The sequence below is a fragment of the Porites lutea genome, chromosome 7 (genome assembly GCF_958299795.1).
Source record: "Porites lutea chromosome 7, jaPorLute2.1, whole genome shotgun sequence".
In the NCBI taxonomy this organism is placed as follows: domain Eukaryota; kingdom Metazoa; phylum Cnidaria; class Anthozoa; order Scleractinia; family Poritidae; genus Porites; species Porites lutea.
The window spans coordinates 12,163,922-12,189,852 of NC_133207.1; the positions used below are offsets into that span (position 1 = coordinate 12,163,922).

The 25,931-nt window shown below is 37.7% G+C and overlaps 1 protein-coding gene across 2 annotated transcripts; it reads left to right on the forward strand.

Moving 5' to 3' along the window:
- The first annotated feature begins 800 nt into the window (after window positions 1–800).
- Window positions 801–25,862, forward strand: LOC140942657 (malate dehydrogenase, cytoplasmic-like). Of its 2 annotated transcripts, XM_073391603.1 has the most exons (8): window positions 801–904; window positions 6,502–6,596; window positions 11,311–11,407; window positions 16,055–16,230; window positions 22,993–23,115; window positions 23,483–23,662; window positions 24,359–24,469; window positions 25,496–25,862. In XM_073391603.1, exons 1-8 carry the CDS (start codon window positions 898–900, stop codon window positions 25,706–25,708), a joined length of 1,002 nt encoding a protein of 333 aa, XP_073247704.1. In that variant the 5' UTR covers window positions 801–897; the 3' UTR covers window positions 25,709–25,862. The 2 variants fall into 2 exon arrangements, with proteins under 2 accessions (XP_073247704.1, XP_073247703.1); XM_073391602.1 differs by lacking the exon at window positions 25,496–25,862 and having other exon boundaries at window positions 806–900; window positions 6,498–6,596; window positions 24,359–24,571.
- The last annotated feature ends 69 nt before the right edge of the window (window positions 25,863–25,931 follow it).

Genomic DNA, 25,931 nt, shown 5'->3' on the forward strand with positions numbered 1-25,931 from the left:
CTTACGCGAGTTTGGCGTCGTTCGCTCGGAGGAAGTGGAGGTGAATCAGTGAATAGTATCGTGTTTCCAGAACAAGGATAGTATATTTATAATCTGAATTTCTATTATTTCCTAAAATTTACTGTGGGAAAACCAGAGGTGATAACTAATTGATTATTTTCTAAACAACGTACCCACGAGTTGACGATAGTCTTTTTTTGATAGTTGTTTTCATAGTAAGTATTGTTGTTGTCATATTATATATCATATTATATACCTATATAGGTTTTTTAAGTACAATATTTGTAATTTTAGTTAATAGCACTAGTTAGAGATGCAGGCGAAGAGCCTCATAGAAATATTCAGAAAACATGATTGATGGAAGGCCTCCCTGCGTTTGTACGCTTTTTCCTGGCACGGATTTCGCATAATTCGCCATGAAGGTGCAGCTGAAATTTCAGACGGACAGAAAAAGTTGACTCTAATCTTTTAGGGCTAGGCATTGTCGCACGTCGGATAGTGCTCAAGGAGAGTGGGGCGTACAAGCGGACATGCTTCAAAATAGCCAGGAATCTTCTGAATAATACCGAGAGTAAATCAGAGGCGCGCCTTTCCCGGCCTTTCCCAGTGACATAAACAGACCACTTGTTTTTCACATACAGACTTTCTTATCTTACCTGCTATGAGATTTTTTTTTTTAGCGTGAATATTGCCGACATGACCGTGACTCAATCGATGTTACAATCGATGTCATATGTGACAATTATGTGATATACCCATAGTTCCTTACATTCGTCCCCAGTCCCTGTGTCTCATTTCAGGGACGTGCGGACGTGCAGCGTGGCACGAGAAGGGTTTTAGTATCCACGAAGCCAACATCGTCGGAACTTGCTGCTGTCTTTTGTACTTCCAAAAACCATGGTAAGTTATAATTAACACGATTTGTTAGGTCATCTGTTTTGTTGCTCACCCGAGAGCATAGTTGGCAAGTTTCGCTGCATTTTAAAATTTGGCCGAGAAAAGTTAACTCGGTCGTTAAAATGGCTCGATCAACTCTTTCGAATGTTAAAAGCTCAACTTAATTTACACTATCTAGACCCAAGCTTTCGTATGTGAAAAAGCGGTGACTTGTTTCGTTATTTGGAGTTAGAAAATCGTTCTTTGTATGATTCGTTAAATGAAAGAAGACATGCAAACGTGCCGAAAAGAACTGTGCTGCCATGCACGAAGGGCATTATCTTTTCGGGTGGTAGTGGGAGGGGGTTGGGGGTTGGGGGTTGGGGCGGGGGGGAGGGGGGAGGAGGAGAAAGGTGTACAATCCGAAACTCTTTATTTTTTTAACAAAAAAGCTCCACTTTTGATGTAATTTTGGACCATTAGTTTTATCACAATGCTAAACACTTTTTTCTTGGTTTTCAAGTTTTTCAAAACAAATTTAGGTTACCTCTATTTTTTAATGTGTCTTGTTTCACAACGTCGTCACTTGTGATGAGAATCACAAAGTCAGATGGTTAAGCCTAACCTTGTAAGGTAAGATGTTCTGCTGTGATTGGTTACTATTTTACTGTTGTGATCGACTGGTCTATTCCAATCGTCGCTGTTCCAGTTGGATGGTCAATACTTCCCAAACTGTGGCAGTCGAACCCTTGAGCACCTTTGAGCACCTTTGAGCACCTTTGAGCACATGCCTCCCATCAATGTGACCTGGGTTCCCATTGTTGAAGCCATATGTGGGTTGAGTTTGTTGTTGGTTTGCTCCCTTGCTCTGAGAGGTTTTTCTCCATGTATTAGTGGTATGTCGATCATCAATTATATAAGTGATCGTTGATCGAAAATCTGTAAGTGACGCGACAACCAATTATAGATGATGCAGGGGTTTCGTTAAGCATCGGACATTGGAGAATTCTCCGTCCATTACACATAATTCTCCAGCTAAATTTCAATGAAGTATAGTTATTTCATTCAGACAAATCACATGTGGATAAGTTATGTAAAAAGAAATTATTTCCAGAAATGCGTAGTTTTAATCACCCTCTTTACATTCCTAAATAAATAGCAAATGCATAAAAAGACCTTATTTAGATTCAAGCAGTTTTAATCCCAACAAAACTAACAGAGGATGTAAAAAATATAAGACAGTTTGCTGAAGTGTGGAGAGGTGATTGTATGCTCGATGCTTTTTTATTTGCACGTGAAAAATTATAAAACAAATAAATACTAATGAAGGCAAAACCGGAAACAAAATAAAGTAAATGATAAACAAATTCAAGTGGCAAAGTTACGACAAGAAAAGTTTAAACGATAAGAATCAAATTCCTTTATGAATAAAGAGAACGACTTCTTGGTGAACTGCCATGGAAATAAATTTGGCGATATTTCCCATATATAAATGAGAGATTATCAAATTACTATGAAGGAAATGCAAATTTTGAGATTTTTGTATTTTAACGATGACTTCTAAAACGGCACATTATAAATTGTAACTGCAAGGAAACCAAAGAAAATATATTCATCGATGTTTGACAAATCCTCTATTAAACTGGACACGCAAAGTTTTGCGCTGAGAGCGAATTTGTTCAAATGTGTTCTGTTTGGCACGAGCACATGTCGCTGACAGAGGCGGGGAAAGTTTTTTATGTCTCGTGCTTTCACTATTGAAAACATCTTTAAAATATTGTTGAATTGAAGTTAACCCATTCGCTCCTGGAGATTTTGCCCAAAAACGCGTTTTGAAGCTAGTCTAGTGGTTTTCTGGTCACTGTCGTGCTATAAAGAGCTAAAACTTACCACAAACCGGTTTACAGGTCGTACACTTCACAGCCTTCTGATCCAGATGCAAAATATCAGCTTGCGAAGTTCGGGCATGCGCAGAAAGCAAAATTTAGAGATAGTTTTTGGGTTTAAAAGTGACACAGCAGTCTTGACTTTTACTTTTCGCTCTCTCTCCTCCCCTCTTTTTTCACTTTTCTTGCCTCATTTTTTTTTTCTCTTGCTGGGCATTTAGTAGGCTTCATTTTGGTGGGACTAGTTTTTAGGAAAGCTTTTAGGATCTTAGGATTAGGTGAAAGGAAAGGTAGGTGGGCAATGGAACACGATTTTCATGGAGATTTTCAGGTCAATGTTACATGGTTTTTTGCCTCTTTCTGGGGTGTCCTTGACTGTATTGTGCTCATTCTGGTATGGTTTGAAAGATCTCTTTACTCTGCACAAGTTAACGGAGGAAGTTGTCCTTGACCGTTAAAACTGATGACGTCACAAAGGGTAGAAAGGACGTGGATCTGCACGGGCAGTTACGGGCGGTTCAGGGGCGAATGGGTTAATCAAAAAACCTAAAAATGGCCTTTTACCAACTTTTTCACCTGATTTGACATGAAATAAACAGATTTGGTTGTTTTATCCTGTAAAGTGGATTTTTTTCAAAAAGTTTGGTACTTTGCTTAACCATTCGCTCCTGGAGATTTTGCCCAAAAACGCATTTTGAAGCTAGTCGAGTGGTTTTCTGGTCACTGTCATGCTATAAAGAGCTAAAACTTACCACAAACCGGTTTACAGGTGGTACACTTCACAGCCTTCTGATCCAGATGCAAAATATCAGCGTGCGAACAGGGTTGGAAGTTGATCATAATTTAACAATATGCCTGCTAATTTGAAGAAAAAATATTTTGAAACCTTGTGGAGTAGAGGTATGCAGTGTTTTTTGTTCCCTGAACCAGCTACAAGAAATAAAATTTGCTATCAGACAGTAGGTTTCCAAATATTCTCCTGTTACAAGAGTAGATGAAAGCAAAACAGATATAAACAGCCTGCGAAGATTGAACTGAAACTCAAGTTTGTTCCCATGGTCCTCTCCTTGTTGTCTCATTTTCATGTTGTCCACAACAAACATGGCGGCTGATTTTTTTATCAAAAGATTTTTATCAATAGATTTTCTGATTATAATCAATGATCGATTGGTTGGGTCAATCCAATTATTTCCAATGATCAATGATAAAATCTCAGCCAATTCCCATCATTACCGGGTACTCCGGTTTTCGCGGCCCTCTCCTCAAAAACCAACACTTCCAAATTCCAATTCGATCTGGAATGCACAGAAACATTTAAACGAGTTCATAAGAAGTAAGATCTCCTAAGTGCTTTGTGGGTAAACAAAATACAAATTACCAGTTACAATTTTTTTTTTGTCATCTATAGGCCACTTGCACTAAGAGGTCACGTGACCAATGCTTCCTTTAAACAATGAGTTGGAATCTTGCTGATGCCAAAAATTGACAGAGCACTTAAAAATTATCTTACACTCGAAATTTGAGAGGAAACGCATTTAAGGGAGACATTTTATGACACTTTGATTTTTCAACAAAGTAGTATCATTTGTATTGGCCGCCATGTTGGAGGGCATACTCTTGCCCTCCAACATGGCGGCCAAATTTACTTTTTGCTTAGATCTTGTTAAACGTTTGATAGCTACGCTCAGATGTGCTGTAAACATTCCCACATCAACTTTTCAACATTTTCCATGAAGTTTAAGTGCAAAATTTGTGTTCAGAAAGAGGTAAGGGAAAGTTCATTTAATATGACAAGGGGGGGGGGGGGGGATGAAGATATTGAAACTCGAAGCTTGAAATTTTAGCAGTCCCCCTCGCTAGCGGTTCAATTTTTTAGGAGCCCCCTCCTTGGTAGTCGAAAAAATTTCAGAGCCCCCCCCCCCCCCCCTCCTCCTTCAATTCCTTTGCTCCCCTGAAAAAAGATCGCTAGACTGTATTAAATATATTTACCGTTATTGTCTTCAATGGTTTATACTATGACAAACTTGAGATACAGTTGTGATACAATTTTCTAAAGCATTTTTGGGATGAACAAGAGTATAATAATTACTGAGACTACATTTGTTATATCTGTAAACCACGTGATATAGCTGAGGTGCACAGGTCATTAAATTGTTGAGTTGAAAACCATCCGATCTGTATGATGATGTCATGTGTTGGTTTTGAAGTATACAAATTTTCGGAGCCTCCCCTCCTAGCGCAACAATTTTTTCAGAGCCCCCCCTTCGGGTGTCTAAAAATTTTCGGAGCCCTCCCTCAATATCTTCACCCCCCCCCCCCCCCCTTGTCATATTAAATGAACTTTCCCTAATTCATAATTTTAAAAATCACATTTTGGTCACGTGACCAGCTACGAACTCACTCATTTTAAGAAAATGGTGCAGGTTTGAAAAACCAAATCACTATTATTTTGTTAAAAATAGGACCCACTAATCGTTTTTTGAAGAAAAAATCACATAACTTTCATTTTCATAAAACGATGTCACATGACCTCTTAGTGCAAATAGCCTATTGACACTCTGTTGTATAAATCTTCCATTCCAAATCCCTATTCCTCAGCTTCTGAACCTTTTGATTGGTGTCCAACAAGAAAAAGAGCTTCAGAAGTTAAGTGCAGTTCATTACAGCTATGGAACCTTGCCTCATCCTCAACACCATCATTCCCGTCACTTTCATCTGCATGTGTCAAATTTAATATTGTCATCTTCATCTTCACTTGTATCACAGTCTTGCCATAACCTTGTCGTAGCATCACCCTATTGAATTGGTCAGCTGGTTTCATAACAAGCGAATGGTAAAGTTCCTGCCTTTGTCATGGGTGTCTCTCGGCTCACGGACCTCTGCCTGACTGCTCTCCTGTAAACTCTTGTGAATTCTGTCAGCTTCTGGCAGGTCATGAGCAGGAAGGGATTTCATCTAGTATGGGCATTTCTTGAAACTGGATCGTGCCTTCTGGTAGCAGATACCAGCTCCAAGTGGGTAAAGAAGAATGCACTCCACCTTGACAATCTCTTCACACTCTCTTTCATGCAGTCTCCGAATGAATGACACTTTGCAACATGGACAAACCGCCACCAAACATACAAAATCTGAAAACCGTGTGATAAAGTTGTAATTTTCAGCAGCCACATGATGATTTCTTAACTGTAAATCGCCACATAAATACGACTGTGACCGCCAACCGCCAATCAAAATTGGCTAAAACTGCCAAACCAACAGAGTATAATAGAACCTCTGTGTTGTGCTCTTACCATTTTTTATTGGCTTACTATGTCATAAGCATGAAACATAACCTAACACACAAGATGATGCTTATTTACGTACCTGAAGCAACAAGTTACGCTGTGACACCCTTATGTCATATAGCATGCCGATGACCAGCATTAAATTGAGCAAAATAATTTTTGGTCGTTAACAGCACATGCTTATTTTATCTGACGCAAGAGGTCACACTTTACCGCTTTTTTGTTTCGTTTGACTAGAAAAAATAAATTGATATAATGACCTGCAATGACTAGAATGCTATAGACTCTCCTTGTTTATGACCTGAATCATACAGTATTCTGTATCTGGCCTTCAGAATTATTGCAGCATTTCCTACTCACAGACAAAACAGCCACAATATGACTGCATAGTGTCTTAGTTTCTTTAGAAACTGTAAACACAAATAATATATCAGCTGTTTCTATGTTTTAGGCAGAACCTTTGCGTGTGTGTATCACTGGAGCTGCTGGCCAGATTGCTTACTCTCTTCTTACATCTGTTTGTAAAGGAGATGTATTTGGACCCAGTCAGGTAATTAGCAGGGCTCGAAATGAAAAAGGTTACATTTTGGCAACCAGCTGGAGAAATCTAGTTACCGGAACTTGCAAATTTTTAGTTGCCAGTTTCCATAGGTGCTCTTCTCCCTCCAGCTTTTTAATTGACTTACGATTGTAATTCCTCTTCTCTAGGTTGAAAAAAAAGCCGTCGGCTTTTCACCTCGTTCAATCCATTTGGAACATATGATGCTACCTTTACCCTTTTGATAAATGAGATCAATTTCTTCTTTTAACTTATTATATTTGTTTATTTCATTCTTAATACAGTCTGTATTAGGACTGTTAGAAATGCCTCTGTCAAGCACTTGTAGTCTATTTTGAATGTCCCTTTCTTTTTTGTGTAACTGTTTAGCTTTATTTTTAGAGAAATGAATAGTGATACCACATATTTCCATCTTAATGAGTTCACATTTCAGCCTTTTGTCTTCAATTCCTGAGTATTTGTTTTGGATGATGGCATAGCTGTCAGTGATCAATTTGGCAAGAAGTTAAAGTTTATAAACAGCTTTCCATTGAATATTTTTTTCTGGCTGTAAGACCAAAATAAAATTAAAATATGAAAAATATGGCTCAAAATGGGACCATTTTTTAACAGCTTGTGTAACATTTACAGTCAGTAACCACGCATATTGTGGGATTTCTCTGTTTCTGTTAATGGTACTTTGGGAAAATTTCTCCACAGAGGTCAGTGACTTATGAGTACTAACTGTATTAAGAATAACTGAACATAATGGCAAAACAACAAGTTTAGGGCATTTTCAGGAAGATGTTCTGTCTACATCCAATCTCTGTGTAGCGCGAACGTCAATTTAAAAGGTTGCTTTTGATTGACTTTCTTTTGTTGTTAAGAGAAGAAATAATAATTTTTGGAATGCTCAACCTTCCTCAAAGACAAACTGTTAAGACTTCAGGAAACCCATTTTTACTCTAAGATCAAATATCTAAGGTTAGAAAGCATTTTTTAACGTGAAAATTCATAAACTGTGTGTTGGACTGAAAATCAGATTCTAGAGTGTGCTTTGGCAGAAAGATTTTGTGCCTAAAATGTGCGGAAGATGTGCATAAAGTGTGCATTTAGGTTTTGAATAACGTGCCTAAGCTGTGCCTCACTTGTGCCTAAGTTGTGGCCAAACTGTGCCTAATCTGTGCACAAGTCGTGCTAAAATATTGAGTCACTCGGAAAATCATGTCCAGCCTATGGAGCTCCACAGCGCAAGAAAAGTGCGCACGGCGATTATGTCAGTTTTAAGGGTTACGAAGTGTAGAAACACGGTCTGACGACCTTTTTTCCCCTAACAAGAAATAACATGACTCAGTATACGGTTAGAGACAGCATACCCTAGGTACTAGAGGTTTTTTCTCGCGTGTGACGGGGAGCTTCGATCATTGAGTCGGCCAAAGGCCGAAGACACGAGAAAAAGCTTTTCGTGCGGGTCACTTTTTAAGACTTGACCGAAACCAGAAACCGTGTATGAAAAGCCTCTGGCACCCAGGGTAGAGACAGCAGGGAAAGCCCCGACAAACAGCAAACTGGAATCTTAAACAGGTTAGCATATTTAAAATAAGTGCTCAGCTCAATTACATGTCTATGTAATTTCATTGATTCAAGAATTTCACTGATGTTAAGAAATTTCCAAGTGGGTTTCTTCTCCCCTTCTTGACAGAGCGTTTAGTTGGAACAAAATATTTGTTTTCTCAAGAGGGCAGATTTGTATTAAAAAAAAGAATTTACTCGTGATATGACTTATAAAATGAAAACGAAAAAACTGATTGAATGCTGATGAGTTTGAAGCAAAATTGGCACATCTCATCGATTATTATAAGATCAAAGCTTAATTTGCTAACAAAGCCAGAAAACAAAAACAAACAAGCAGCTTGAATTATTTTACTACTAAGTGTAAATTCTACCTTTTTAGTTAGAGAAATATTTTTAAAAAGAAGTAACCTGAGATCAGGCGTTATTTTTTTTGCTTCGTTGCTTCCTTGGCTCGAGAGGGAAAAAAATAACGCCTGATACATTTATTTAACAAGCCATCAACCGCCCCCTAATTTACATAATCTAACGTCTGCTTGACCTGTCATGTTATTAGCCAATCAGCGTTTGCCAGAAGGGAATAATGATGATAATAATAATAATGTCTCTTTCGATTGGAAATTAAGGGCGCGATCCATTCAACCAAAATTTCCGGAAATTTCGGTCCAAAACTCAATGGATCGGTTCGGTCCAACCGGAAAAGTTTCGAAAAAACAGGTCCACCTTTTGAGGTGGTCCTCTTTTCCCGGTCGGACCGGTCTGAATGTTGGTTGAATGGATCACTCAAAGTTTAGGGAAAAGAATTGTTTAAGTACGGTCAGATGGCGCTTACTAAGAATAATTTTTTAAATGTTTTTTTTTTTTTGTGATGAAATACTGCTAGTTGGAGCTGCTGTACCTTTATTTAACAGCTACAAATAATAAAAATTTACTAGTAAAAGCTCGTTGACTTCGTTCTGTGCCGAAAGCTCTGAGAAAAACATTAGGCTGAAGCACCATATTTCACGAACTAAAAAGTGTTGTGAAGGCGAAGATCGCTCAGAGTAATTCGTAGGTTTCTGAAGGAGGAATGACAGGAATTTCAGTCAAACCTGGTCAAGATTCCATTCATGAATTAATTATTTGAAAAGTGAACCCGTTTGTCGCTTCCGTAACTTGTAGCCAGTATCAAATTGCCTTCAAATGATCGGTGAATTTTTGACTGCAACTTTTAGTATAAGATGAAATGGAAAATATTTCAATGGATGAAATTTCTATTGAGACATTTTTCAAAATGGCGAGAAAACTGAGCCGGCAGAAATTTCATAACGAACTCGCGTGTGTATTAAAATATTACGCAAGCAAAAATGCAGACTGAAATCAACAACAACTAACGGATGGCGGCGTTTTGGCCAATCGGAACGGCGCAAATTGTCCGTATTGTTTCTTATCCAATCAGAAAAAAGTCCAGATTCTGGCATTTTTGCATGTGATCTGTGAAAGAAATGTATCATGCCCTCCTTCTGAAAACAGATTACAGAGATAGAGGGAGAGGGCATGATCGCAGGCTAAAAAAGAAGCTGCATTTTGCATTAAAAAAACAACATGCGTTGGCATGAAGGTTTCAAATTACCACTTTTCATGTTATTATGCAAATTCAGGCCAATTTTACCGCAATCGCAAAAAGCTTTTTCTACAACTTTTATCACCTATTTTTGTGCCTTACTTCTTAAGCTTTGCTTTTGTTATTATAGCTTTGACTTTCTTTCATGATTTCTTTTAGAAACGAAAGAAAGCTCTGTAAAACTGCATGGTAATCGAAAAGGTTCAGACCATATATCGCGTGTGAATTTCCACTTTATCCTCAGAGTAAACACGGACTATCGAAGAATACTTTAATTTTCCCGACTTTCGCCATGGCTCAAAACTTACACTTCCTATACTTCTAACTCTATCGTGTTTGATCTGAATTATTTTTGTAATTCGTACCAAGTTTGTTCCTTTTTCCAAGTCGGGTTACAAAGATTTTCAAAAAAGTGCCCAATGTTGAATATTGGTGCCTAAACCGTACCTAAACTGTGCCTAAAATGTGCCTTAGCAATCTTTAAAACATGCCTTAACTGTGTCCAAAGTGTGCGTAGTCTTTGCCTTTGCATGTTTTTTTTTCCTTGCTTTGGCACAAAAAGCATGCCTTTTCTTGAGCGTGAATAGTGCATAAGGCACTGTATTACGCTTGTGTACACCAGTAGTGTGCACCAAGCCATGAGCCGTACAATGTGATTGTTGCAGTGGTAATTTCCAATTTGAGCGATTGCAAATTGACCCCCCCCCCCAAAAAAAAAAAAAATGGGGGGACTTCAACAGAATTCAAGCCCTTGGCCTCTGCATTATTACTGCTATGCTAATGCAGAGGCCATGGGTTCAAATATTCAAATCCTATTAAAGTGCTGAAATTTTTTTTTTTTTGGCAGGGGGAGGGGGGGGGGGGTTCAGTTGCAATTGCTTAAATCACAATTACCACTGCAATGATCATATCTTCATTTAAAATTTGTTTGTTCGCATGAGTTCACATCATCTTCATTGAGCCATACATTCTTTGCAAACTTTTGAGTTTTTAAAAGACAATTTCTCCGAAACCATTTGGTATACCGGGCTTAAATTTTCAAAGATAATTGAACTTGATTTTATCAGCTTTGTCTGATAACAACAAGCATATGTTAATGAGGCAAAAAATGTAAACAAAGATTCATCTATAACCAAAAGAATAATTATTTGAGGTTGGTTGAAAGTGTTGAAAATATTGTTTGATTATCCTATATCTGCATGGTTGCATGGAACACATTCACACTACACGTAGTAAGTACGAAAATACAAAACTGGCTTTGTTAATGTAATTTGGCATTTTTTTGATGATTGCAAAGCAAGATAAGATGAAATGTTTGTCTTAACTTTACTCTCTTGATTTAAATCTTAATCACAGAGAAATCTGGTTGCCACTTTGGCAACCAAACCTATTTTTTTAGTCGCCAACAAGAAGCTGTTAGTTGCACTAGGAACCGTATCGGTCACAATTCTGAGCCCTGATTAGTTTTTCTTTTTTGAAAAATCAGGAATCTTTTGAAGTCTTTGTTTAGGACAGACAATAATATTGTATATTATGCACTTATTCTTCTAGCCATTGGTCCTGACATTGTTGGATATTGAACCAATGATGACTGCCCTAGATGGTGTGGTTATGGAGCTGCAGGATTGTGCCTTTCCTTTGTTACAAGGTACTGTATTGTGTTACTTATCTCTTGTCAAGGAACCGGCCAGAATTTTAACCAAAATACAATCATGGAACTTGTGCCAAGCTTTGAAAATTCATTCATTTTGTGGCAGGCTTCTATGCTTATTCACCATCACTACGCTCAGCTGAATAGAAAAATTTCTGTTACGACTATAAACATGCAGACAAAACAACGCAATAGAATTATACATGGAGAGTAATGTAGTTTATTATAGAGTTAAAGTTACAACAAAAGCACCAAAGTGAAGGATTTTATATAAAGAATGGTACATTAGCACTATAATTTTCTAAAGAAACAATTTACTAAGTGAATGGAGTAAGACAGCTAAGAGCAATGCAATAGTACAAGAACAAACTTAGGTATTACAGATATAAGCCTTTGTTATATGAAAACAAAAAAAGCAGCCTCAAGTAAACTGGTCAGTGTCAAGTGGTGTGAATTTCACACGTAGTGGCTTATTAAGGGTCTTTAGTCTCAGTGGGAATTAACTTATATAACTAAACAATTAATCAACAACTAAAAGAAGTCCATTAGCTTGCTCCTCGCTGTTAGGGTTGTTTGACAGACGAGATGTGTGATCTGGTAAGCATGGTGTTCCAGATATAAATTGGTTCAAGTTTTTCCTGGTCTATTATCATAAAATTTTGGGTGAGGATAGAACATTGACCCAGCGTACGTCCATTGACCCTCTGGCCATTTTGGACCAGGTCCATGGTCACTTTTTTTGGTCTCCCACCCCAAGAAAGAAATTAATGAAGGACAAATGAACATTGCGATGAACATTACGCAAATAAAGAAGATCAAACAATGGTGATAAACTGTATTTGACAAGGTTTAGTTTGGCCTTTCATATTGACCGGTTAAGTGCATGGCTGTCAAATAAATAACTTTGGTAAAATCCAACTAGTGGTCTATTATCAATGCTGCATTCTGATTGGTTGAGCTACTACTAGGCTATATGTTATAGCCTACTAGTAGCGAAAAGCGCGCGCTTTTTGGCGGCAAAAAAGGATTTAAGTCTACAATCTTGGACAAAATAAAATGGAACAGCAAACTCCCATCCCCCCCCCCCAAAAAAAAAATCAAGGATGAAGCCACGCAAAGGGCAAAAACGCGCCATTTTCCCATCCTTGATTTGGGGGGGGGGGGGGGGGGTCCAGGTTTTCCATTTATTTTGTCCAAGATTGTATCAAAGGTGTCTAGGTCACGAAATAGTGGTCACTCCTAATTAGTGAGTCATCTTTCAATGCATTTATTGCTAGAAAACACTGGTTTCTGACGCAGTCACGCACGTCACCGGTCTATCCCGGGTCTAAGTGTAGGCATTACAAAAAAGATATTCTCGGTAACACAGAGCATATATAATGCGTAGTTTAACTTTCCCAAGAATTACAAGAGGTGAGAAGAGATATTCAACTAGTTGTAGCTTTTGCTAAGTGCCAACGAAAGAAAAAGAATTTGCCTACATCACCGGTTTTAGTTCCAGTGTTTATAAAACCATTTCAGCTGCTGAGGCGAGAATTTCCACTACAAGCACTCCTCATTCCTACATTTCTGCCAGGCCAAGATAAAATCGCTCTTATTCTTCTGCTTAGACATTTTTGAACCTTAAACTTGTCGAGTTTTAAACAGTGAAAGGGAAATAACATTTATAGGTTAGCGCAAACTTGAAATAGCAAGTTGTGGTTTGTACAAGTACAATAGTGTGGCAGAGAACAATGTCTGAACTTTGAAGGTTTGTTTACAACATAGGTCATTAAAAGTCACGTGAAACTACACATGAAATCTAACGTTACTAAAATCCCTAGGGAATCTACACCTTACATTACACTTACATTACACTTTTTTACAGCACGATCGATAATTTTTCGCCTGGTGCAATACTTTGCGTGGCTTTAAGCTGGCCGCCTCGCAAGCTGACTGTCTTCACTCGGCTTGCTCGTTGGCAATAATTTGGGCAAGGCAAATAGAACCCCATAGCTAAAAAAATTTGGTTATCTATCTATCGAAGAAATTTTGGTAGTGATGTAGTCACGTGACCATACACCCTTCTGTCGGTATCACAGGCATACCAATGTAAAATAGCTTCAACAGGTATGGCAACCCAAATGCATTTCATGTTTTTTTTGGCAGGAAATCGCATGGCCACCTGCGTCTTGTGAAGCAGAGACAATTAAAGAGAAATATAAAGTATTGACCCTTTAAGCCCTAAGAGTTATCAGCATCATAATTTCTCGTTGTATTTATCAATGCTTGGTAAACGGAGTGGTCATAAGAATTACAGACATGATCACACAAGATAAATTTTATCCTCTTCTCCCCTCTACTTCTGTAGGAAATGAATAGGGGCAACAAATGAGAATTCAAATTTTGATCTTAGGGTTGAAAGGGTTAAGCCTAGATTAATATTTATTGTCATGTCCACAAAATTTGGAATATAGAGAAAGAGAAAACAAGAAAGTAGGCAACAGGCTAGCAAAGCTCAACGAGAAAAAGAGCGACAGAGAACTAGAGTGAGAGGTAAAAAGTAAAGGAGATGAATTTTGTTGGAAGAATAATATGAACATTTTGTAGCGGTGGTGAGAAAAGGAGAAATGCTAGCGGCCAGCAAGGTGAAAAAGAGCAGCAGTGAATAAAAAGGGAACCTGAATTTAAGCAACAAAATTTTTTGTGAGCACATTTGACTATTTCTCCGTAAAATTTGTGACTACTGTAGGAAGTTTCATATTGCCACAACAATGGCAAAAAAATGTACAACAAAGTGTGCTGCACGTGTAAAGTTGGTTTTTGCTAATTAGACCTATTGATTTTTCTTTGCTGTTCTTGTTGCAATCACTGTTTAGCATTACACTATTTTGGTTTTTGAGTAAATTGTAAGTATATTGACGAGAGCTTCACTTTTAGCCCTGGCTATCATGAAATTTACGATTATTAATTGTGTTTGGCAGGCTTCGTAGTTCCCAAGGTTGTCAATTTCTCTGGAAAAGCTAACTTCAAAACTAACAGCCACCATTACAGAGAAGAAAACAAACACAACCCTGTCTTTTCAAGGGGATTGTTTTCACAAAAATACATTGCAGAAAACTTTTGAGAGGTCAAAGGTTCCATTCGCTGTCATTTTTTATCGAATTTTTTGTCTACAGTGGCTGGTTTCTTTTTCTCCTCAGGTAGGCCACCCCATAGGTATCACTGGAAATTGGAATCAAACTTTCAGGGGTTTCAATAATGAGCTACTTTGCTCAGAGCAATAGGCTACTTTTCCCCGAAAGAAGCAACTAGTTTTAATAATGTCTTAAACAAAAAAAATATCATAAAATCTGAATGAAAATGTTAGCTTAATTATGATGTGTTTTCAAGGACCTCTGGTTTTATGTTGTGCTTCAGTTTTTTCAAATGCTGTATTTCAGTCAATTTTTCTCATGTTTCTTCATAAGTTTACACAAAATTGTTTATGTGCAAATGTACTCAATTTCAAATATTGACATTAATTTGTTCATTGCTTGTAAGAATTATTGATAAAATTTGTGTGGCTATGAAACCTGAATGAAAGCTATATTTTCTTGAATGAAAAACACACTATTTTGTACTCAATTTAGTCCCCAGAAAATTGGAAATCGCATTTTAGGGCTTTGAAATTCCAAAATGTTCTTGCAGAGCATGCCCCCAGACCTCCCTAGAAGGAGGGGACCAACGGCTATAGATTCAGCTACAGGCAGTTATTCTATTCAAACCTGCTGGCTTACTTCAATATAGTTATTGAAACACCTGATGATTTTAAATTTTTGTCTGTAAAGATTCCTTGGGCTGATTTGTGTAAAATGGGTGTTAAAATGAGGAAATGATGTTTTAGAGAACTCAGCTTCTAACACTTTCTTAGCAAGAGCAGGGCCATGTCCCTCACCCAACCCAACCCCCCCCCTCCCTCCCTCTCTTACTCCCTTTAGGAGAGTATGCCTCACATATTTTTGCCACCAGTCAGCAATGGTCCCCTACCTGCTGAGCTAAAATTTAGGGATCGATCGTGCCTATAGGCATGATGGATGGATAATAAATGATCATGAGTTTGTGTACTTGATGGTAATGTATCTAGGTACATGAAATTTCTTTTTTGACCTGGTACTATAATTAGAGCTTGTATTGAAGGGAGGCAGCAAGCTAAAGAACTTGTGTGCCCCCTTGGTCCATACTATATCTGATTAAAATTAATAAAATAAATCATTATTAACAAAGCTGTTCCCACCGGTCATAAACTCACTGAGATGCTTTGACCACAACTATATGTATATGATCGTTTCATTAATTATTTTTAAGAGCTTTGTTAAATTGTTCAATAGAAGACCCCTTTTGTACAGGCAGGACATGTGGGAAAACTTTACGAAGCAGCAAGGAGATATGGTTGCTATAGCAGCCACCCTCACTGTTATTGGGTTTGCTGGGTAACCGTGCTATATACATAAAGGTCTATGAAAAAGGACATGTTATCATTTTTACAAATTCTAAAATTCTTTTTTACAGGATACAAAAATTATTGACAGTATTGCAATAAACTACATTTTGAAGTTATGTTGGTGGCTTTCTCCAGCTATTTTGGCATCCTGTTCTATCAGTTGTTTTATTTTTTTCTTTTAGAGGTAATTCCAACTGCTGACCCAAACGTAGCTTTTAAAGACATTGATGCTGCAATCTTGGTTGGGGCTATGCCACGAAAACAAGGTATGGAGAGAAAGGACCTACTTAAAGCCAATGCCAAGATTTTTGTTGTTCAAGGAAAAGCTCTGGATGAGAAGGCTAAAAAGACTGTTAAGGTATGTTTAAATTAATGTACATATTTTTACCTGGTCTCAACTCCCAAATAGGAAGTTACTGTTAGTCCAGTTCTTTTAGTTCTTTTGTACATGTAGATAGTTCACTTTTACTGAAGTAATAGACTATTTTCCTTCTCTGTAGTTATAACGATTTGAAATAATATTTCAAATTATTATATTTTGCTCTGCAAAATCTGAAATATATAACAATTATTCACCGAAGTGGAGGTGGCTAGTCGTGAATATTTACCGAACTGCGAAGCAGTGAGGTAAATATCCAAGACTAGCCACCGACACTGAGGTGAATAATTGTTTTAGTATATACTAAAACAGTGAGATAATTGAACACAAAAATGACGATTTTTAACTCAAATACTGTTGCCAACGATTACAATTGGCGCGTAATGACCGGGCGGCTGCGGCCGTCGCTTTTTCTTGCCGACAATTAAAACTTTTGAAGGCATTTGTTTAGCTCTTGCGGGGAAATTTCTTCAAAAGGAGTTGTGAATTCTTTTTGTATTTAAAATCATTCTATAAAAATAGATTATTAAATTTAGTTTTAAGCTTATTTATGAACAACTCAACTAAATAAAGTAAGCAAGACTTAAACTTAATTTGCATTTGTAAACAAAAACTTTTTCACCGGTTTTATCGATAAATTCGTGTCAAAAAGACAAAGCTTTACCTGTTAAAACTTCCAATCCGAACTTCATCACCTTCTTCGTGTATTTCGGAAACAGCTTGCTTGATTAGTTGTGAAATTTCTTTGTTTGTTTACGGCAGCAAACCGGGAAGGCATTTTGCTCGCAACTTACGCGAGTTTGGCGTTGCTCGCTCGGAGGAACTGGAGGTGAATCAGTGAATAGTGCAGGATATTCACTGAGTGAGTAGCCAATCAGAGCGCGCGAAAAACACTATCCACTGTTTTAGTATATACTAATATAAATTATTCTTCAAGACTCAATATTATTATTGAGTCAAAGTGTTATAATATTGTTTTAGATTTTTGCAGAGCAAAATATTTTGAGGGCATCTCTCAACACCTTCCACATCAACAGTTTATGAGAATTGTAAGGGTGTTACAGTCAAGCCAATAGATTCTATTATCGAAATGATCATTTGGGAATTAAATAGTGTCAGTTGTTGTCAGTGCTGGTGTTAAAAGAGACCTTTATAGTCAAGGACAGGAAGACTTAAAAAAGGGGAAGATTTGACTTACTTTGTAAAAGGTTTCGCATACAGTGAAACCTGTATCAAGCAGATACTGTATTAAGCTGACACCTTTGTTAAGCACATGCGGACACCCACAATGGAAGAATTGGATGTAGTGGTCATTCCTATTGTTACAGACCTGTATTTAATAAAATGGACACTTGTCATTACATTCCACCAACAAGATCAGTCACTTTGTGATGTGTACTTGAAGCCCTCATTAACCTGCGGATCAGTTTCACAGTTCTTTTTCTCAGTTCTTTTTGTTTATTGTAGATAGTCCGAGAGCATGTGTAATGCCATGGGAATTTCGTGAAGAAAGGAAGTCACTAGTCTAAAATGTGTTAAGGGGACCCTAAATAACGTGAAAAGTTTTGGTGGCAACTTAGTAACTTGCTCAGACGGGATTTACATGTACATATAGGGTCAAAAATGTGATGTGTATATCCCAGCATGGAAATGATACTCCACAGCTTGCCATTATTTCCATACTAGTAATTAGTTGACACTACAGCTGCCCCCGTTCTGTATATTGTCGGTCAATAGTATTCTTGCTGGTTGTGTAGCTCTTTGAAATATACCAATTCATAATGAAGATTTTCACACATTCCATACAATAGGTGAGATAAATACAGGAAACGCAAGGTCCCATGCACAGTTTCAGCTCGATTTACACAGCTTTGATCAAAACATTCTCAGTTTCGAGAACAGTTTATTCTAAACCATACGAAAAGATTTAATTGGAAGTTGAATTTTTCGCTATTTCTCTTTCACTTTTTACATTCAGTTCATTTTATTTGCTGGAAAGTAAGCCCTAGAAATTAAAAGGACATTTGATCGATTCACGCTCGCGCATTCTAGTCTTATTTGAAACTTTATAACGCAAGGACATCTGTGAGCAGGGAAAAAGTCAGCACAGAATTTGATTGGCGGCGAATTCATGTAATTGTCCATCAATCTTCTAGTGATATGCTAGCCGTTGTTCACTCGTCTTCCTTGTTTGGGGCTGAGTCTTATTCTGGTCAAAGAGAGAGAAAGAGTGTCTGGCAAGGTTTCCAATATAAATCAAAGATTTGTGAACTCGGGTCTGGCAAACCTCCAAGTGTTTATATATACACAGTTAAACGCACCTTATAACCTCATCTGTGCTTAATGAGTGTCTTTTGGCCCATAACTTTAAAAACAACTGCTCCACAGAATGTCACTGCGTAACGCAAAAGAGTATCAAAGTATGACTGCACAATAAATGTCACAAAATCTACCTGAGCAGTCCCTTCGGAATTTTCTGTCTTTACGTCATCCTAACCATTTCGTACTTGCGGGCGCAAGCTCTCAGGATTGCCTGGTGCAATGCTGCCTGTGTTGGTGGCAACCTGTCTGATTGTGCTTGTCTTTTCTTGAAAAGGCTACATCATAGCTCTTTTTAATTAACAGTCGTAAGTTTTGTTCTTGGTTGGTATAGCAGACAGACAAACTTCTCAATGGCTGCAACAATTTCTTCATTTGGATGAGCAGCTTGCCCAAGTTCTGCAAGGGCAGCACTTGATAATGGATGAATCCACTTCTGCAAATATCTTCAAGCAGAGAAGCTTTCCCTGTCTTCCTTTGTTGTTGGCTCTGCTTAGGGTGTGGAATGCTGGAAGTGTTGCTATCTTATCTGGCCCAAGAGTTTGAACAGTTGGTTTCAGCTCTGTCAATAATACGATGGTGTTGCCCTCCTCCGGTGTCAAACAGAGTTTTCTCACACAGTTCCAGATAATGGTTGAACCTGTATACGACAGCCCTGCATTAAGCAGCCACTCTGTATTAAGCGGCCAGTTTTCAAAGTCCTGATTTTCCACTCATGCAAAGTTGATGTTGGTGATGTATCAGTGTCAGAGGGAAGCTCAACAGCTGCTGAACAGCTCAAAACAAAAGAGAAACAACTAATAGAAAATGTCACTGGAAAATTCAGATATGATTGTTTTGGATATCTTTGTATGGTCTATTTATATGTTACTGTTTTCAAATAATTTGTCATTTTCAAATTCATAACAAAGTTTGACGAGGTTTTTCTGGACTAACACAGGTTTTAATTGGAAAATTCTAGTAACATGCGCATGGCTGAGCATGTAATGTGACAAAACCAAAATGGTGCTCCATTGAAGTTACCGCTCAAAATAAACCGCCTCCTCATCACAAGGCTGATTTGCATACAATGAAAGTTTACACCAATCAACCAACCAACCGACCAACCAACCTTGAGTGCTTCCTATAACCCCCACAGTAAATTATATCTGTCAAAAATTAATCCCACTTCATTACTTCCAGTGTACCTCTGCATAACAAAGTTGCTGAAGTGGTCAGCTAGCTGTGCACAATTTCTGATCCACTCGGGCTTGCCAAGTGAGTGGACTTTTGCCATCCCATCTACAATAGCAACTTTCACTTGATCTTTGTTTGGACCAGCTACTCTCCTGTTGTTTCTGTTGTCGTTCACCTTCTCTAGAATGCTCATTAGATTACTCTTGGATAAACAGTGAGCGCCATCAGCAGCAAACAATGATCTATCTAAAATTCAGCTGACTATGGAAAATTCGTATTGGCCTACAGTCTCCTTGATATTGATTTGTGGCCTGCTCTTGCACACCATCATCATACTTGCGAAAAGGGACCTATCCTCTTGAAGCTCCACAATCTTGTCTGGTGCAGTCACCTTCACGGCCTTTGCAGTGGTTTTCGATGTTAGGAGTTTTCTCTTCTTCATGGGTGACCAAAGATTAACTTTGCCAGACTGGACTCGTTCTTTCAGAAAACAGTCGAACAGTCTCTGGCCAATTTCACTTTGTTTACCCAAATCTTTCTTTACTGTTTCTGGCATAACAGCCTTGTTTACGAGGTTGAACAGGTCAGTATGTGCATCAGAGAATGGATTCATGAACCTTTCAATAGTGGCTGTTAACTGTGCTCTGAAGCTATCAGAAAAGAATTTTGTCAGAGCGGTTTTATTTAGGGTGATGCCAGCCAATCCTCCAGAGACTTTCATGGAACAGTCCTCATGTTTGAGTGCATTGTTGGCTCCTGCGCAGAACGGTACTTGAGCATTCTTGTTCACTAACCAATTTCCTAGGATGAGCTCTTTGTGGATTTCTGGATCTCCTTCATTTAGGGATGACATCTCAGCAAGGTACACAGGAATCATAAGTGCATGGTCTCTTCTGTTATGGGCAAAGAAGTAGTTGGTGAACATCTCTACAGCAATCAGAAAATAATTATCCTTTTTTATAACTCCTTCGAATTTTTGTGCCAGCCTTGAGCAATATCCAAATCAAAACATTATTCACAATCCTTGGGTATTAAAGTGACTGAATGAAACACAATGCAAATGCACTATGTGGGCAAGGTACAAAAATATTACTATTCATGCAAGGGAAAATCGTGTGAAATAATATGTGAGAACATCGTTTCTCAGTCCCAGACCTCGTGTCTTCCTTCCTCCGGGTGTTAGTTTTTCTACACAGATGACCGAAAACCGACTGGCCTGCCATAGGCAGCATAGCCCAGTAATAACTCTCAACCTTATGATTAGGTTCAGAATTATTTCTGTAATCCCCCATGTTTTGCATTCAATGTTAAGTAGAATGCAACACATAATCTTGCGATTCCTTTGGTACTCGGGTATCCTGGAGTACTCAAGGGTGACCTTTTCAGCAAGCACTTTTTATCGTTTGTCTGTATTTTCTACACCATTTTGAATAATTTATCTCGCACTACTTACATCATATATAATTATGTAAATGGCAGTCGCACACCTTGTGGTGAGTACTTTTACGTAAGATGCAAGTAGGCAGTATTTTTGGTTCCAGCAGGAGGATGCAATGTGTTAAAAGTTTGGCAAATGAATATAAATTTTGGAGGTGTTTTACTGCTGAGCTGACCATTCTGTTAAACCTTTCTTAATGGTGAATATTTCAGTCAAATCGAGCTAAAATTTCGCAGAAAGAGACAAGTAAACACCTGGTAACATTTGTACTGTAAGGAATTTGGTTGGCATTTGAGTCTATTTATTTATCTATTTGTAGTTTCACTTTTCACATGCACGAAAATATTCTGGAAAGAAGTACATTTGAAAAAAACAATTTTACCCCCATATCAGTGATTATGCTTATTATTGCCCCCGCGGGGATTTCGTCCAGAAGGCGAAGGGCGAAATCCCAAGGAGGCACTCTAGTAACTCGCGTGTTTTTTAAGGAAAGTACTTACAGTTGAAATATACAGTCAGTGTGCCAGAAAAAATCTCGATTTGCTTGAACAGGGGCCGCGAGGAATCGGTAGGTAATGATTACGTTTCTATTGTTTGCGCCCGCATGTACAAAATAATTAGGATGACATAAAGACAGAAAATCTTGAAAGGACTGCTTAGGTAGATTTTGTGACATTTTATTTCTTACGCTTACTTTCCGGCAAACAAATATTCCATACAATAGGTGAGATAAATACAGGAAACGCAAGGTTCCATGCACAGTTTCAGTTCGATTTACACAGCTTTGATCAAAACATTCTCAGTTTCCGACAATAGTTTATTCTAAACCATAAGAAAGATTTCATTAGAAGTTGAATTTTTCGCTATTTCTCTTTCACTTTTTACATTCAGTTCTGAAAATCTTTATTATGAATCTGTATATTTCAAAGGGCTACACAACCAGCAAGAATGCTATTGACCGACAATACACAGAGCGGGGGCAGCTGTAGTGTCAATTAACTATTACTAGTAGTAATACATGTCATGCTTTATCTACATCTGATATAATGTACACAGGAGTTTGTTGGCATGACCCTCTCACTTGCCGGGCAAGATAAGATTAAAACATGATGAACTGATCATAAACTATACGGACTGAGATTATGAAGATGAACAGTTTTACAGAATGGCAAAAGATATTTTCTGGTTCACTGACATCCTTTTTTCGCAAAAACCTAATACGATTCTTTTGCTTCTATCAATGATGATTGTTTTTTCACTTCAAGCTGTTATCTTTTGGCTAGATTGCAGAATACCCAGTAACCAAATATCTAACTTAAAAAACTACTTTCACATTTCCCCAGTCATATGATTTGCATAATAAATTCTGACATTGACTGCGGGAGTGCGGGACTGAGAGAGCACTAGTTGGATGCCCACTTAATATTCACTTTTCAGAGATTGCAGGAGTGTGGGACTGCAAGAGTACTCATTTTACTCATTTAGATTTAATAACAGAACACGACTGCCAGGTATTCTGCAAGAGTTCCTATTTTTTAACAAAATAAAACTTTTCACGATGTACTTCACATTTTTATCAACCATACTTGAGGAAAAGTGAGACATGTTAAAATTTGAAGCTGGTCTTCCCGAAGAGCAAAGAAAGCATGTTTACTCTGTAAAAAAAAATTCATGATTTCCCTATTTTGAAATGACTAATGCTTGATGGTAAAAAAGCTAACCTGCAACTAAGAAAACTTGAACGTACACATTAATTTAATGTTATGATTACCACCAGTTTAAGTGTTTTATGTTTTGATGATTTAAAGGTCCTAGTTGTTGGTAATCCTGCCAATACTAACTGCATGATCACACAAAGGAGTGCACCATCCATCCCAGCATCAAATTTTTCATGTTTGACAAGACTGGACATGAACAGAGCTAAGTCTCAGGTAAGTGCAAGCACAGTTATACCATTCTGTGATGACTCTGTTCTTCTTCAAAAGAAAATAAAATGGAAGCTCTGTTTTTTTTATAACATTCCAAATTAAAGTCAATGTTAATGTTGTCTTGCTGTGCGAATTCTACATGACCAACTGAAATTACAAGTGTATGACTGAGAATGACTTCAAAAGTTTCTTGCAATCCACTTGTAATACTGTAGTGGTTCTTTCTTTAGCAAGTACACCACCAGTCCCACATCAAAATGTAACCACCAGATTGTACACGCCATGTTCAAGTTCAGAAGACAGTACTTGTATTGAAACCATTGTTGACATTTACCAGGTAAAATAGATTATCTTTTCTGTCACATTGAAGATTGCATCAAAGGCTGGAACTAGTGTGGAAAAAGTGAAAAATGTCATCATCTGGGGAAACCACTCATCAACTCAGTACCCAGATGTCAATCATGGTACAGTCATTTTGCCTGATGGCCAGGAGTCATCAATCAGAGCGACCTTAAAGGACGACAACTGGCTCAATGGAGACTTTATCAAGGTAAGAAAAAAAAAACATTTCTTTTACTGGCATTTGTTTGTGAGGTGTTACTGTACTGACCTTTGCATCAGTCATGTAACGTATTGTATAATAGTATAATCATACTAACCCTTATGGTTTAATATTAAAAGTCAAAATTAATTGCATGTGTGCAGTACTCACATGGATGTTTGGGGTCTGTTTTATTACCTGCAAGAGAGGGCCGGTCATTTTGCAGGAGGCCATTTTCAAAATCTTGAATGGTTTCAGAAAGCATTGCCTGGGGGGTGATTTATTAATAAATTTCATGAAAGTAGTACAAAGCAGTAATCAGCTAATGTGAATTGAAATTGAATGTAATAGCCGTGAATAGTAAATGCCGATTTTATAAACATGACTGAAGATAAGGTATATGGTGACCTTTGGCATTCTTTGTATCTAGAATAATCATAGTTTCCACAGCAATTAGGTGGGGATCACTTTCAAATCTGTATGTTAACTTTATGTGGGGGTTAATAAATATTATAAAAAGCTAGGATGAAGTGGGGGGTCGATTTGAAAATGCTCAAAATGGCAGGCCCCCCTTTACAGCTAGAATACATGACCAGTACCTTGGTTAACCCATAGTCCTTTTGTAGGTGTTGAGGACTTGACTTTTCTTATTCTAATCATTTTATATCGTCTTTGTTAATACTACTATTTTGATGAATTTTGTAGACTGTCCAGAAGCGGGGTGCTGCTATCATTGCTGCCCGTAAGTTGTCCAGTGCCATGTCAGCTGCGAAAGCCATTTGTGATCATATGAGAGACTGGTGGTTTGGAACTGAGGCAAGGAAATTAATATGCCCCTTTCTACTTCATTTACACACTGCTAGGAATTTTTTTGTTAGCTACCCAAAAAAGAAACATCTTTAGTAGATAATAAAGAAAACCAGAATTAAGAGACATTTTCTGCAAATGTATGCAGTGCATCAAAGACACAGTTATACAGAATGCTAAAAACTATATCATCACAAAAGCATGTAGTAATTTCCAAACTACTTTCAACTGCTCACATGCTTTCTTTGAACCAATTGGGGAATAATGTGACAGGCAAGACAAGAGGGAAATTTTTATTGACATAATGATAGGAAGGTTGAAAAACTCTCATTTGTAGGTTAAACTCTCCTTTCACCTGTCCTTGTAGCAAGAAATTCAATAAAGCTTGTGCTGATTTAGCAGTGCTGCTATTTCATTTTGTTTCACATGGTTAGTAAAAACAATTGTGTCTGAGTACCAATATTACTGTCTGTGTGGGCCATTTTGCTTGTGTTTTCAAATTTCTTATTCCCCTACTTTTGTTTCCATGGAAACTTCCTTATAATAAATAATACTGAACAATAACTCTAGTTTGTACTTGATTTTGCTTTCCTCATTGACCAATTGGAAACTTCATATTATTTTTGTTGAGTATATTAATTTTATTAACTAATGGTACAAAATAATAGAACTTGCATTGAAATAAAAACCATTGATTCTTGCCAAAAGGCTAAGTAATGGTTCTTTAATAGACAAGGAAGTGGTTCTTACATAGAGTGTATGTGGTACCTATTTGGCCATGTTTTAGCGTGGTTCTTCACCTGCAGTATCTAATAATTATACAGTTTCTTACTGTATTCATTCTGACCTTACATGTACTTCCCATTATATTGGTTACAAGCAAAAGCTTTGCTTTGGTCCAAAGTGTAAGAAGACCAAAACATCTCCCTTTAGCAGTATTCTACAGTAATGCTATTCCACAGGTAGGGCAAGCTATAACACCAGTTGAGGGTTGAAGATGATTTCATAATTTTATTGGTGTTCCAATTTTGCTAGGATGAATTTGTGTCCATGGGTGTGGTCTCAGATGGATCATATGGCATTCCTGAAGGAATTGTGTACTCTTACCCAGTGACGATTAGTAAAGATAAGAAATGGCAGATAGTTCAGGGGCTGACCATTGATGACTTCTCTCGTGAAAAGATGGATGCCACAGCTAAAGAACTCTTGGAGGAGAAGGAAAGCTGTGACTCTTTTATGCAGGAATGACTAGTTTCTTCAAGGCTGTGAGCAATATAATACAACTGTGTGAATGCTGAACTTAGGGTAAATTGTTGTGCACCACAAAGAATATAGGCAGGATCATTTTTGTCATGTTTGATTTATTTTTAATGAACTGAAATTAAAGTGAAACGAGTCAAAATGTGTCATGTTTGCTTTCACCAGTGGTAAACAATGATGCAAAGGCAAGCTGCTGGGTTGTGATTTTGTC

What these genes read in the sequence shown, in the direction of transcription:
- LOC140942657 (XM_073391603.1), top strand. An exon ending in TCAATGGAGACTTTATCAAG is followed by an intron (nt 23,663 to 24,358) that starts GTAAGAAAAAAA and finishes TGAATTTTGTAG; the next exon opens with ACTGTCCAGAAGCGGGGTGC. An exon ending in ACTGGTGGTTTGGAACTGAG is followed by an intron (nt 24,470 to 25,495) that starts GCAAGGAAATTA and finishes CAATTTTGCTAG; the next exon opens with GATGAATTTGTGTCCATGGG.